General features: G+C 41.7%; 1 protein-coding gene across 2 annotated transcripts in view; it reads right to left on the bottom strand.

Annotated features, from left to right (window-relative positions):
* Chmp3 (charged multivesicular body protein 3) overlaps window positions 1-14605 on the bottom strand; it is a 48459-nt gene that overhangs the window by 11184 nt on the left and 22670 nt on the right. For both annotated transcript variants that reach the window (XM_032906350.1, XM_032906351.1), the window contains exon 3: window positions 12269-12448. In XM_032906350.1, coding sequence (XP_032762241.1) covers window positions 12269-12448 — 180 coding nt within the window. The remainder of the gene's footprint in view (window positions 1-12268; window positions 12449-14605) is intronic.

Genomic DNA, 14605 nt, shown 5'->3' with positions numbered 1-14605 from the left:
ATGTTGATGTCATGATCTTATCCTGGGAAATTCTTAACTGAGAAAACTATTAGAACTAGCAAATTCAGTAAACTTGTAGGATTAAAAAATCAACATATAAAAATCTGTAGCAGTTCTTTCTTTTTGCTTCCTGGCTTCAGGCCAATGTTTTGTCTCACCTAAAGCTCATAGCCAACAGGGCCAAGTAACCAAGGACAAAAACCTCCAGATTCATGAATCAAAATAAACATCCTAATAAAACAATTCTGGTTCTACAAACAAATAATGAGCCACCCAAAAGAAATAAAACAATCTCATTTACAACAGCAACATGAAATTTCAAGTATTTAGGCACTTTTACCATAAGAATGCAAATTAGTACAGCTATTATGAAAAATGCTATGGAGGCCGTCCCTGTTGGCACATAACTAATAATTCCAGTAATTGGGAGGTGGAAATAGGAGGATCACCCTAAGCTTGAGGATAGCCTAAACTCACACAGTAAGTCCTAGGCCACTAGGCTACCTAATAGCCAGGTTACAGAACTGTCTTTGTTAGGGATAGTATTACTGTCATGAAACAAAGAAAAGCAACTTGGGGAGGAAAGGGTTGAATTGGCTTATATATCCTGTCATAATCTGCTGAGGGAAGCCAACATAGGAACTCAATCAGGACAGGAACTTGGAGGCAGCAGCTGATAGAGAAGTTATGGAGGAGTCCTGCTTGTGGGCTTGCTCAGCCTACTTTCTTGTAGAACTCTGGACTACCAGCCCAGGGATAGCACCACCCATAATGAGCTGGCCCTCCCTCCTCAATCTCTAATTGAGAAAATGCCTTGCAGGCTTGCATACAGCCCTATCTTACGGAGGCATTTTCTTGATTGAGATTCCTTCCTCTCAGATAACTTTAGTTTGTGTCAGGTTGACATAAAACTAGCCAGCACAAAGACTCAGTCTCAAACAACAACAACAAAACAATAAAATGATATAAAGATTCTTTAAAAACAACTAAGAGCAGGTGGCCTAGTAACCCCACTCCCGATATATATTAAAATTAGTGAAATGAAAAGGTCAAAGGCTATATGAATCCCTACATTCATTGCAGCCTCATGATACAGACATGGAAGCATATTTACATGCTCAACAAACAGATGGATAAAGAAACTACACACTTACTTGGTTTGAATCTGAAATGCCATTCTCCCACCTTGACCCTCAACCCCAGCGCCTATGTTTCAGCTCAGCTTTAAATGCTAGGTGACTAGTAGTGGCACTATTTGGGAGTATCTGGACTGGGAACTGGGGCCTGCCTGGCAGAAGCAGGTTACTAAGAGAAGTCCTTTGCAGGTTAGATCCAGCCCCTGGTTTCTGTCTCACTCTCTGTAACCTCTTTACTCTGATGTGTTCTTCCATTTCCTCTCTGCCTTATGGACTGAAATGTCTTAGAGAGTAAAAATAAACTTGTCATTCATAACTCAGGTATCCTGGTCACAGTGACACCAAAGTAATATAACACACCCAATAATACAGGCCTCAAAGTGGTGGAAGTCCTGTCACTCATTACCATATGCATGAGTCTGGAAACCATAACAATCAGTGGAACAAGGCAGACTGGAAAACAGATGACACACGGAGCACCTACATGTGCACTCTAATAGAGCTAACATCACAGAAGTAGAGTAATGGTTTACAGAAGATGCCAGCAGAAGGGACTTCTGAAGGGGATAAATGGAGTACTGCTGACCAAAGGTAGTGAGGGTCAGAGTCAGGAGAAATCAGCTTTGGAATGTATTGCACAGCAGGGTAATAAGTCAACAATAACATATACAGTAATGTGCAGTGGGGCTAAGGGCACAGCCCAGAGGTCGAGGCTTGCTTTGCATGTGCACAGCTTGGGGTTCAAGCCTCAGCACTGCCGCTGTGTTAAAAAGCCAGGCAAGAGAGATGAAGAATACACTATCTGACCTAGCAGATCACAACCACATTTTATCCTGGAAATGTAATTATGGTCTGAAAATAAATGCATGCCAAGTACATGGGAAAGCATTTCATTTGAGGCTCTGTAATCATAGGCATATGCTCACGTGTGTATGTGCATGTGAAAAATGTTAGAGTAAAATCAAAATATAGCAGGGTAATTTGGATGTTGTCCTGAAAGGAGTTATGACTAAGAAGGGGCTGTGGCCCCCACAGGTAAGATTCTGCCAGGAAGGTGACATCTCTGACAAAGAGAACTACATTTTTACATGTGGTGACAAAATTGTGATTACTTACAGGAAAGGAAGTAGACAATAGCTGCATCTATTTCAAAATCACACAGGAAATGGAGAAGCTGACTTCCTAGGACAGCCTATGCCAGAAGTAAAGGTCCAATGAGACAGTAGTCTTCTACTTACACGGTCATCTTTCCTGAGCCAAGGACATCATAAACCTATACTATGTATGTGTTACTCCACAATGTCACCCCAGTAGGACCATCCTCCTCTTCTGTAACAAGAAAGTGGTTCTGTATACAGAGAAAGTGGGGTTGATGCCCAAAGTATGAACATTTCATTTTATGTATTTCTGTTGTATTTTAAAATAAGCCCATACTCCAAGTACTTAGATATGTGCAGATATTCTCTAAACTTTGTTAGAAGGTCTGTTTAAGGCTCATGCACTGTAACTTACATCAGAGTTTTCCCCATTTTTAAGGATGAGCATTATTTTGTATGCACATGGTATGTATGTACAAATGTGTGTTGTGTATCCCCTGAGTACAAAAGGAAGTCAGAAGACACTGGGTTTTGTCTCTATTGCTATTCACTTTATATTTTGAGACAGGGTCTCTCACTAAACATGAAACTTTCTGTTTTGGATAGGCTGGCAGGTCAGAGAGCTCCTGGGATCTCCCTGTCTCTTAACACCCTCAACCCCATACTAGGGTTATAGGCATGAGTGGCCATGCTCAGTTATTAATGGGTGCTGGGAATTCAAATTCATGTCCTCTTATTTGAACAGCAAGCACTCTGACCCACTGAGCCATCTCCCCAGCCCCAAGACTGAATAATATTCTAATATGTGTATGCAACATTTTATTTATCTCTCCATCCACCAATGGACCTTTACACTGCTTCACCGTTTGGCTACTACAATCACATACGGATATGTGATGTACACATATTTGTTTATGCCTCTGCCTCCAATGCTCAAGTACACACCCAGAAGCAGAACTGCGAGATCACATGGTAATGCTATTCCTGCCCCAGCTTTGAACCTCTTCCTTAGCTCTTGCCCCCAGTCAAACATGCTCATCATCTGTCTTTCTGCAAGCAGCTGCTGTCAGAAAGCTGTACTTGCCAAGTATCTAATCACAACAATATATTAATAGCTGGCAAAGGGTAACATCACCCACCTGGGGACAGCTATATTTTAATAAGAGAACATGTTAAGGGGAAAAAAAATCCCTTCCGAGCAGTCACAGACTAGGGCTAGATACAGAGCTCTAGGGCCAAGACTGGCAAATGATGCTTAGAAACTGGTTATATGCCTTGCTTGTTTCCTACTCCTAGGATGGAGCCTTTCCTTTGCTTCTTTCTCGGATTTGATCCTGCTACCCCTCAACTGTATTAAATCTCCCAACATAAAACATTCCACCACAGTCACGGATCTCAAGGAGCTAGCCCGGCCAGTCCCAAGTAAACCTTTCTGTTGTAGCATGTTTTCCTCCGGAGTTCTTGTGTCCTTGCTGTCTTGCCAGGCTCCCTCCCTCAAGCTTGCTTAGTCTTCAGTAAGGCTTTTCCACTCTGCATTCAGATTCACCTTCCATTCCACACACTGGTTCAGAAACTCATTCCATTCCATTTCCTCTCAGGCCCTAGGGCCTCCATCTTTGGCATGAGACTTCCCTGTGCCTGTAGTTAGTGTTCAAATAGCCCAGACTTAGTTCTCCATACCCACAGTATGAAGTTACTTCCCTTACCTAACTCTGAGAACTTTGACTTTTACCTTCCTTTCCAGCCCCACTTTCCCACTTTCTCCTTAGTGCACTCATGTCAAACTGTCTGCTGAACACAGCCTGACCTATCTCAGCTGTCTGTGTGCAGCTACTCCTTCCACTCAGATTCCTCCCTCAATCTCCTCAAAATATCTCAACTCAACTCCCACTGTCCTTTATCTGTCCTGTCACTACAGCATGCTTCACTTTGAGCTTGTCTTTAAGAATCAGCCTCCAAACAGCTATAAAACAATATTCTACACCCCACTGCCCATCCTTTCCAGACACCTCTATATCCCCTGCTCAGAATCTCAAACTCCCAAGTCTTCCTTCAGTGTTGCAAACATTGTTCTCTCTGACCCAGGGCCTTTACACAAACAGTCTTCTCAGTCTGGAGTAAGTACTACCCCCATCCCTTGCTACACACACACACACACACACACACACACACACACACACATACACACACACACACACACACACTCTCTCACATCCTGCTTCAGACTTCATCAGGGCCTGAAAGACACCACCTTGATTCTCTATTTCCCCTTTATAGCCCTCTGATATCCAGCAGTTTGCAATTATAAACATATATTGATTTGAGGGTTTTTGTTGTTGTTGTTGTTGTTGTTGTTAGTTTTATTTTTACCAAATTTATTCAAATTATTTGCTTTCTATTTGATTCCTAAAATAATTGTGCTTACACCTTTCAGAATTTTAATCACAATAAAAAGGGGGGATAGCAAGATGGCGCCATGTGCAAAGGTGCCTACCAACACACTAATGACCTGATTCCCCCACACGACAAGAGATTTGACTCCTAATAGTTGTCCATTGACCTTCACATATGTGTTGTGGCATGCATGTTCCCCCAACACATGCACAGTAAGTAAATATATAAAAAAGTAAATGTAATACTTCTTTTTGCTATTGTTTAAGGAAAGAGGACTGAACAGATGGCCCAGCAGTTAAGAGCACTTGGTGCTCTTGAAGAGGACCTGGATTTGGTCCCCACAACCTACATGGCAGCTCACAACTGCCTTTACTTTAGTCCCAGGGAGTCAGATACCCTCCTCTGACTTCTACAGCATCAGGCATACCATGGTACGCACACACATATATACAGGAAGCAAAACATTCATGCATATAATAAGTAAGTAAATAAATAAAATCTTTCTTTTAAAAAAAAGGAAAGGAAAAGAAGGAATGTAGGAAGAGAGTAAGGAAGACTGAATCTTGCTTTTCAGCTCATGTGCAAGAAAAGATCGAGTAGGACTCATGTAGCTGACACTCAAACAGCCTGACCTATCTCTCCTACTCTTCCCACTCTTCACCTAGTGCTTCGCCATTAATCCACTCACTCACTCATTCCTTCACTCATTCATTTGAGGGTCTCTCTGCAGTCCTGGCTGGCCTCGAACTCACAGACATCTTCCTGCTTCTGCCTCTTGAGTGCTGGGGTTAAAGGTATGCACCACCATGGATCTGAATATAATCATCTTCAAAATAAAAAATATGAGAGAAGCTGGACAGTGGTAGTGCATGGTTTTAATCCCAGCATCAAATTCTAAGGAGGTAGAGGCAGGTGGATCTCTGTGAGTTTGAGGACAGCCTGGTTGACAAAGTAAGGTCTGGGTCAGGCAAGAGTTGTTATACAGAGAAACTCTGTCTTAAAAACAAAAACAAAAACAAAACAAAACAAATGTTATGAAAGGAAATGAAAACGTTAGTCTGAAAAATCCAACAAATGACTAAAGTCACTTGCTTTCAGAAGAAAAGACAGTAAAAGGAAACATATACAAAAGAACTGAAAGGTTCAAGTTCCCAAATGGAAATAACATCCAGGAATAGCTATGGGACTCTTCCCTTAGAAAACCCAAAGGAGAAGAGAAGCAATGTAACCTAGATTGCCAGGGGGGACACAGGGACTGGGTGAGGACACCAGACAGGAAATGCATTTGTAAGCTAATGACAGATCTTACTAATCTACCTGGCTGTTTACTCTAGCTTTGTAGACTTACATTTTACCATAATAAAGAACTAAGGAAAAAACAATTCAGAAAGGCTCAACACAGAAATACTTACCAGAACAAGTGAAACTCTTCTTCCCTTATTCCGAGCCCTCAGTTTGGAGCATCTTTTCTGATGTGTTGACCCTCTTGTACTTATTTACACACTTGCACAAACACATTCTCCCATTTACCCTCACAGCACATGCTATACCTACAGCCCTCAACCTTGCTTTCCTAGGAAAATGGCTTTCCTAGTACCCTCCTGCTGCCAAGTGGCATGTCAAGCTTGAATATGCCACAATTTATTGGGTCAATCCCTCACTGAAGAAAACCAAAATACTATCAGTTCTACTATTGGCAATGTCTTTGCAGTGTTGGCTTTAAGTATCTGCATTTTACTCACTCGGTAAATTTTCCTGTTTACAAATATATACAATTACAAAATTATTGCAAAACAAAAGAAACATCAAAAAAATTTAAAGTCAAATGAACATGAATGACAAAAATTGTATATGATGTGGTGCTTCACTTAAACTACTGCTTTAGTGAGGGTGATCCTGTGGGAAAACACTGGAGAGCCATGTCTACACAAAGTCTTGTATGTTTGACTGCACTTCTCTTTTATGACTACTGAAAATTCTTGCATTCAATGGTAATTACTTGGCAAGGCCATTTAATACAGTAGGTTTGACTCCATTTTTTTCTTTTTAATTGTTATTGTCTTGAAACAGAATCTTTCTATGCAGCCCTGGCTGTCCTGGAACTGGCTATGTAGACCAGGTCACCTCCAACTCGCTGACATCCACCTGCCTCTGCATCGGAAGTATAGAGATTAAGGTGTGCACCAACATGCCTGTCAGAACTTTGCTCTCTCCATGTTACACTACCATGATTAAAATTGGTACCAAGTCAAAAATGCAAATGAGGAAGTTAAAATTTCATGAAAGTAAATGATTTTAAGATGACCCATAGACACATATGTCAAGTTTATAAACAATTGTGAAAAATGACTTAAAATTTGGTTAATGCTCAAAGAAAAATCACAAGACAAAGAATATATTCTTTGATTCCTCTGTAAAATCTACCAGAATGAAAATGGCTGGCCTTACTAGGAGTGATGGCCCATGTCTTTGATCCTAGTACTGGATGACAGAGGCAGATGAATCTCTATGAGTTCTAGGCCAACCTGATCTACAGTCAGTTCAGCATGGGATAGGGGTTAGGATGGGATGGGGGATAGGATGGGATGGGATGGGATGGGATGGGATGGGATGGGATGGGGAGGGGGGGGAGGGGGGGGAGGGGGGGAGGATGGGGATGGGATGGGATGGGATGGGATGGGGAGATGGGATGGGGGATGGGATGGGATGGGATGGGATGGGGAGGGGGGGATGGGATGGGGGATGGGATGGGATGGGATGGGATGGGATGGGATGGGATGGGATGGGATGGGATGGGATGGGGGGATGGGATGGGATGGGATGGGATGGGATGGGATGGGGATGGGATGGGGGATGGGATGGGATGGGATGGGGATGGGATGGGATGGGGGATGGGGATGGGATGGGATGGGATGGGATGGGATGGGATGGGGGGGGATGGGATGGGGATGGGAGGGGGATGGGATGGGGATGGGATGGGATGGGATGGGATGGGATGGGATGGGATGGCATGGCATGGCATGGCATGGGATGGCATGGGGTGGCATGGGATGGCATGGGATGGGGGATATGATGGGGATGGGATGGGATGGGATGGGATGGGGGATGGGATGGGGGGGATGGGGGATGGGATGGGATGGGATGGGATGGGATGGGATGGGGATGGGATGGGGATGGGATGGGGATGGGATGGGGAGGGGATGGGATGGGATGGGATGGGATGGGATGGGATGGGGGATGGGATGGGGGATGGGATGGGGATGGGATGGGATGGGATGGGATGGGATGGGATGGGATGGGATGGGATGGGATGGGGATGGGATGGGGGAGGGATGGGGGAGGGGATGGGATGGAGGATGGGATGGGGATGGGATGGGATGGGGATGTGGGATATGGGATGGGGATGGGAGATGGGATGGGATGGGATGGGATGGGATGGGATGGGATGGGATGGGATGGGATGGGGATGGGATGGGGATGGGGATGGGATGGGATGGGATGGGAGATGGGGATGGGATGGGGGATGGGATGGGATGGGGGGATGGGATGGGATGGGGATGGGATGGGATGGGGATGGGATAGGATGGGAGAGGAGATAGGAGAGGAAATAGGGAGGGGAGAGGAAATAGGGAGGGAGAGGAAATAGGAGGGGGAGAGGAAATAGGGAGGGGGAGAGGATATAGGAGAGGGAAAGGAGGGGAGGAAAGGAGAGGAGAGGGGATAGGATAAGAAGGAAAGAAGGAAGGAAAGAAAGTAAAAGGAGAGAAGAGAAGAGGAAAGGAAAGGAAAGGAAAGGAAAGGAAAGGAAAGGAAAGGAAAGGAAAGGAAAGGAAAGGAAAAGGTTGACTGTGAATTCACTGACTAGTCTCTACCCTCCAAGTTCTGACATTACAGGCACTGTGGCACCTTGTCTACCTAACAATTCCTATAAATACTTTCATGCTTGACAGCATGTCTGACATGAAAGAAGGTATATATTTAAAATCTAATATAGCCAAAATGACTTTCATAAATTTTGAATCAATTATTAATTACATTGAGATGAGTAAACGCAGACTCGAAGACATTTCTGTTGATTTTGATTTGGAAAGTCATGTTTCATATGAGTCTACTTTAGGTTGCTATACCTTGGTAAGTGATGGATGTTGGAGGATAACTTTTAGGATCAAATCTGGGTTGTCAGACTTGACAACAAACACCTTTATCTGCTGAGAGCTATCTCACCAGCCCCCAGAAACCTATACCCTTGGACAGAAATGTGATTATTTCATTTCAAAGCATATTTGGGGGCTAGGGATATAGCTCAATTGATATGGTACTTGCTGAGGACGCACAAAACCCTAGTTCCATTCCCCAGCTTCACATAAAACCAGGCGCAGAGACACATGTTCTGTGACCCCAGTACTTATGGAAAAGCAGAGGCAGGAGAACAGAGGTACAAAGTCATCTTCTACATAAGGAGTTCAAGGCCAGTTTGGGCTACATGAGCTCCTCTAACCAACAGCACAGCTTGAATTTCTTATTGGAATTGAGAATTTTTTATATATCCATTTACTCTCCTCTGTCTTAGTGTAATTTTTTAAATGGTTTTCAAAAGGCTTTTGATTGCACTCTATCAGCTTTTGCTTATTACAATTGCTTAGTCACATCTTCTTTTGACTTTGTAGAGAATAATTTTAAACTAGTTCAGAAACTTTAAAACATTTTATGTTCCACTTATCAACCTTTTCCTTTATAAGATTTAATATTTGACTCTGAAAACATTTTTTTCATTTCATCTTCTTATAAATGTTAAATATATTTTCTTATAGTGCTTTTGTGATTTTTTTTTTCCTGGAGCTGAGGACCGAACCCAGGGCCTTGTGCTTGCTAGGCAAGCACTCTACCACTGAGTTAAATCTCCAACCCTTGTGAATTTGTTTTTTATCTTCAATATTTGGTCCATTCAGAAATTATTTTAGCAAAACAGATGGATTCCTAAAGCAGATTTAAATGCAGGATATAGTTTCCTAATTTCCTAACTCAAAATTCAAAGTAAAAAGATACATGCTATTTCTGAATATAAGAGTCTCTTAGCTGCCTAAATATTAGAATTTCTAGGATGACAATGCTTTATGTGCACAGTAGGCAAAATATACTTGAAAATCAGAAGCAAATACACTGAACTGAATTTAAAAAAAAAAAAAAAAGGTAAAGGAGGAAGCAGGAAAATCATGAGTTCCGTGCCAGTGTAAGACCTTGTCTCAAAAACAACTATCATTGGAGCTGGAGAAATGGCTCAGCAGTTAAGAACACTGATTGTTTTTTCAAAGTTCAATTCCTAGCAACCACAAGGTAGTTCACACCCATCTGCAATGAGATCTGATGCCCTCTTCTGGTGTGTCTCAAGACAGCTATAATGTACTTATATACATAAAGTAAATAAATAAATCTTAAAAAACAAAGACAACCATCATTAACAAGACTGACGACCCCCCCCAATTAAGCCTAATGCGTTTGACCTAAGTCAAAGAGATGAAAAGGTACAAAGGCACTATTCAAGACTTTAGCTTTTAGTTAATACAGGGATATCACACTATTGCTGAGAAATCTTACAAATACCTAAGAAATAAGCAGACAATGTACATGAGAAGCAATTATAATGAAAATGGGCAGTGAAGGCGCCTGAGCCCAGGTGACTTAAGGAAGTCTCACCTGGAAACAGGGTTAGTACAGAACATTTAGACCTAGACACCTGGTAGATAAGGGATCTAAAATGAGATACCATATAGTCTGCATTTCTTGAGGGGGTTTCCTGAAACTCAGGAGTTATAAAATCAAAACTGGGAGGTAGAAAAAAAAAGTCCATAAAAAACTGGCTGGAAAAACTGAACTAATAAATAGAGCTGGAGGGATGGTTCAGTGGTTAAGAACATCTGCTGCTCTTGCAAAGGATACTGTTTGTAACTCTAGCTAGCCCCAGGGGAGATAAGACACCCTCTTCTGGCCTTTGCCAACACTCACAAGCATGTGCATAGATATACAGATAAATAAAAATAAAATAAAAGAGGGCTGGAGATATGGCTCAGTGGTTAAAAGCACTGGCTGCAATAATAGAAGTTTTGGGTTTGATTCTCAATATGCACACCACAGCTAATAGTCTATAGAATTCCAGTTCCACTGGACAGGATGTCCTCTTATGCAGGTATTCCACGCACATATTGCACAGACATACATGCAGGCAAAACATTCACATACAGAAAGGAAAGCTACATAAAATGTTTAAAAATATATAAAAGTCTCTGAAAAGTGAAATAATGAATCAAGGGTTCTGCTCCACATTTAATATTAAAAGTATATAAAGAAAACAACTACATACTACAGAGAAACAGTAATAGTGTTTGAACCTGCCTCTGAGTGTGCTCTTCATACTCTTTCCTAAGCTAGAGATACACCCATGGTTACACAGACAAGGTGTCTGGTCCAGTAGAACACAATGTATACATTAAGAATACATGCTGGGCATGGTGGTCCATGCTTTCAATTCAGCATTCAGGAAGCAGAGGCAAATGGACCTTTCTGAATTCAAGGCCAACTAGGTCTACACAATTGAGACTCAAAACAAACAAACAAATAAACAAGACTAGGGATATAGCTCAGTGGTCTATCACTTGCCTAGCCAATACAAGGTTCTATGTTCAATTCCTAGCACTGTTTTAAAAAACTAACCAAACAAGTTAATTTCATTAGAAATCAATACTTAGAGCGCTTGCCTAGAAATCAATACTTAGAAGCCAGGCTTGGCAGCACAAGTCTTTAATCCCAGCACTTGAGAGGCAGAGGCAGGCAGATCTCTCTGAGTTTCAGGCCAACTTGGTCTATAAAGTGAGTTGTGGGACAGCCAGGACTGTTACATAGAGAAATCCTATTAAGAAGGGAGAGGGAGAGGGAAAGGGAGAGAGAGGGGGAGGGGGAGAGGGAGGGGGAGGGGAGAGGGAGAGAGGGAGAGGGAGAGAGGGAGAGTTAAGTTGTTGGCAGAAGCTTTAGAAAAGGCTTTATTGTGTGCCTAACATCTTAATTGAGACCTGTAAGACAAGAACTAATCATTTAAAGAGATGGGGACACCATGTATTTGCAGAGAGATCCTCAAATGTAAAGGCTCTAAGATTAGCATAAGCTGATCCAGTTCCAGGGACAGAAAGAGCAGTACAGATGGATATAGGGAAGAAAGGAGACAAGGAAGAGATCAAGTCCGAGTACGTAGGACTTGCAAGATCAAACCAAATCTGAATTTTAATCAAATGCTATGAGAAGGCATAACACCTAAACGGAATACTCAAAAGCAGATGTTATTTATGAAGAGCGTCAAGGGCTGGGTGGAGTATGGATTGCAGCTGAACATATACATTCAATATGTTCTAATGTCTAAACAAAGATTTCTATGTAGATTTATTATTACAAAAACCATTGGCAAAAAAGTGATTAAAAAATAATAGTAACAATTATATTCTACATTTGTACAATACCCTACTTAGGACAACGTAAAAAGTTAACAACAACAAACAAGCAGATTTGAGCCTTATCTTCCTATGCAAGGAAACCAGTGTTGGCAGTAACAATGGCAGCAGCATTATTGGGGGATGTAAGGTACCTGGGCCTTACCAAGTTGGTTCTTCATGCCCATGAGCACAGAGTTCATGTGTGCTTTGGATGCATAGAGCTTGCTCACAGCCTTCCTTGACCTGATCATCTCCTTGGCCAGAACCACACAGACTTCTTTTTGGCCCTTCTTGGCTGCATCTTTCACAGACCGTTTTACTTTCTCTTCTTCTCTTTGGATATCTAAATTTAGAACAGAATGTCAAAAGCCATGTGTAGGGGCTGGAGAGATGATTCTGCAATTAAGTACTTGCTTCCCAATCTTGAGACCAGAGTTCAGAAGTCACAACCCACAACAGAGAGCTCACAGTACCTAACTCCAGCTCCAAGGAATATGATACCCTCTTATGGCCTCTTTGTCCACCCACATACTTATATAAAAACATACACCCACACACACCACACACATACACATACACACACACATGGGAAGGGCAAACTGGGCTTCGTAGCACTCAAACTATTTTTATTATAATCTAAATGTATCTATAAGTAGAAAACTATCTGAGGATATAGATGAAATAAAATATTAATACATGGGTATTTATTACTTCTTGAAACAAGACTAACATAGTTTGATAATAAGCAGAAGTACAATCCTGAAGTATAATACCTTAAAAGCCTTTGTGAGGCTGCTCTAACACTGCTTGGTACCTATCTGTACTAAGGAGCTTTAGAAGACACTGTGCACGCATCTCAGAGCTTACTCTGACCATCCGTATGGAGCTTTCTTACTAGTATGGGAGCACAATCTCTGAACAGTAATTGTTAAAAATCTACAACTTAAAGAGAAGCCGAACACATTAAAGCATTGTATCAGCATCAACTAGAGTGAAGACATGTCTGTATTAGTATGCTTTATACCATATATAAACCAGTAAACACTTCTGGATTTTAGAAACTGTATCAAAACACATATAACACAATTTACCATCTTAGCCACTCATAATTCTACAATTAAACAGTGATCTGGACCAGCAGGTCATTCTTCCATGACAGGGTCATGAGAAGGTTTAGGAGATCAGAAGATAAAGATAGAAGACAGAGAAGATAATAAAATTTGTGACCAGGTCTTACACAAGCTATGTCTCATGACAACCAAATTTATTAAGAAGTACTGCATCTTACATACTATTTTTAGGAGAAAAATTAAACCATCAGCAGGAGCTCTAGTAGAGTGGGACTAGGCCACCAAGAAACTAATCAAACAATGCTGCACATATGGAACATTACAGACTGAGTGCACAACAGCCTTGGGAATGATAATCACAGCTCTTTTGCAGTGGGAAGAGTTGCTTTCTCAGGATCTGAAACCAAAGGCCCCCATCTCCCTCCAGTGGGCTCCCTGATGATAAACTGGCTGAGTAAATCCAAGGCTGGATCAGGACAGAGATGTGGGCCAATCACCCATCCTTTCTTTAAACTGAGCAACTCTAAATTAGGGGAGGAAAGCTCTTGAGAGACTTCAGAAACTCTAAACCCAAGAAGACACTGGATTTTCTGGCTTCCTAAATTCCGCCTCAGCTTTGCAGGTCTTTTTCCCTGTATATCTGCTACATACCTGTGTCTGTCTGCTGTTATCTTTGTGTTTGTAATTTCTCCACTACTACCTGCCACACACCAGATTTTTTTTCTGCATTTTAATTATTTAACTGGCAGAGATAATGAACCTGATGAAAGATTGTATCAATGTTAGCTAAGGAGACCAACCTTCATTTTGGAGGAGGAAGTACCACAAAAACACAGTATTTTATATTTGGAAAAAGAAAGCAACTCCTACATTGGGCACTATTCAATGGCAACTTCCTATTCTACAGCACTGGACAAGACTTAAAGGAAATTCAAATTATTTGTAAGGTTTAAGCATGGTGGTACACACCTATAATCCCAGCACTCAAAAGACAGAGGGAGAAGGATAATTCTAAATCGACTTGGGCTAACTTACTCCCAAAAAAGTTGCTTGAAAAGATCTAGGTGTAGTTGCTTTGTATGTTGTGAAAATCAGAAAGGATGTGTGAAGGAGCTCTATATTCTCCATCTTCAGAAACCCTGAAATGGGACAAGAAGCACCATCTTCACTGCTCTTTCCCGAGATTGTTAACAAATACAGAGAGGAACAGGAAGTCTAAGATAGGTCTAACATGGCCAGGAGGTAGAATCGTTTCAAGATGGTGTTAAATTTGACTTCTTAATTATATTAAGTACCTTTACAAGGTTTATCAGACGGCAGGTTTCTTATAACTATCTTTGGATATACTGACTTATGGAATGAGTCAGAAAGCCCTCTGTACATTTTTATAAGCTCACAAACTGGTATTAGACTTCCATGAATGTTTGGTT

The sequence above is a fragment of the Rattus rattus genome, chromosome 6 (assembly GCF_011064425.1).
Source record: "Rattus rattus isolate New Zealand chromosome 6, Rrattus_CSIRO_v1, whole genome shotgun sequence".
NCBI lineage: Eukaryota > Metazoa > Chordata > Mammalia > Rodentia > Muridae > Rattus > Rattus rattus.
This window is presented reverse-complemented; position numbering and strand designations above follow the sequence as displayed.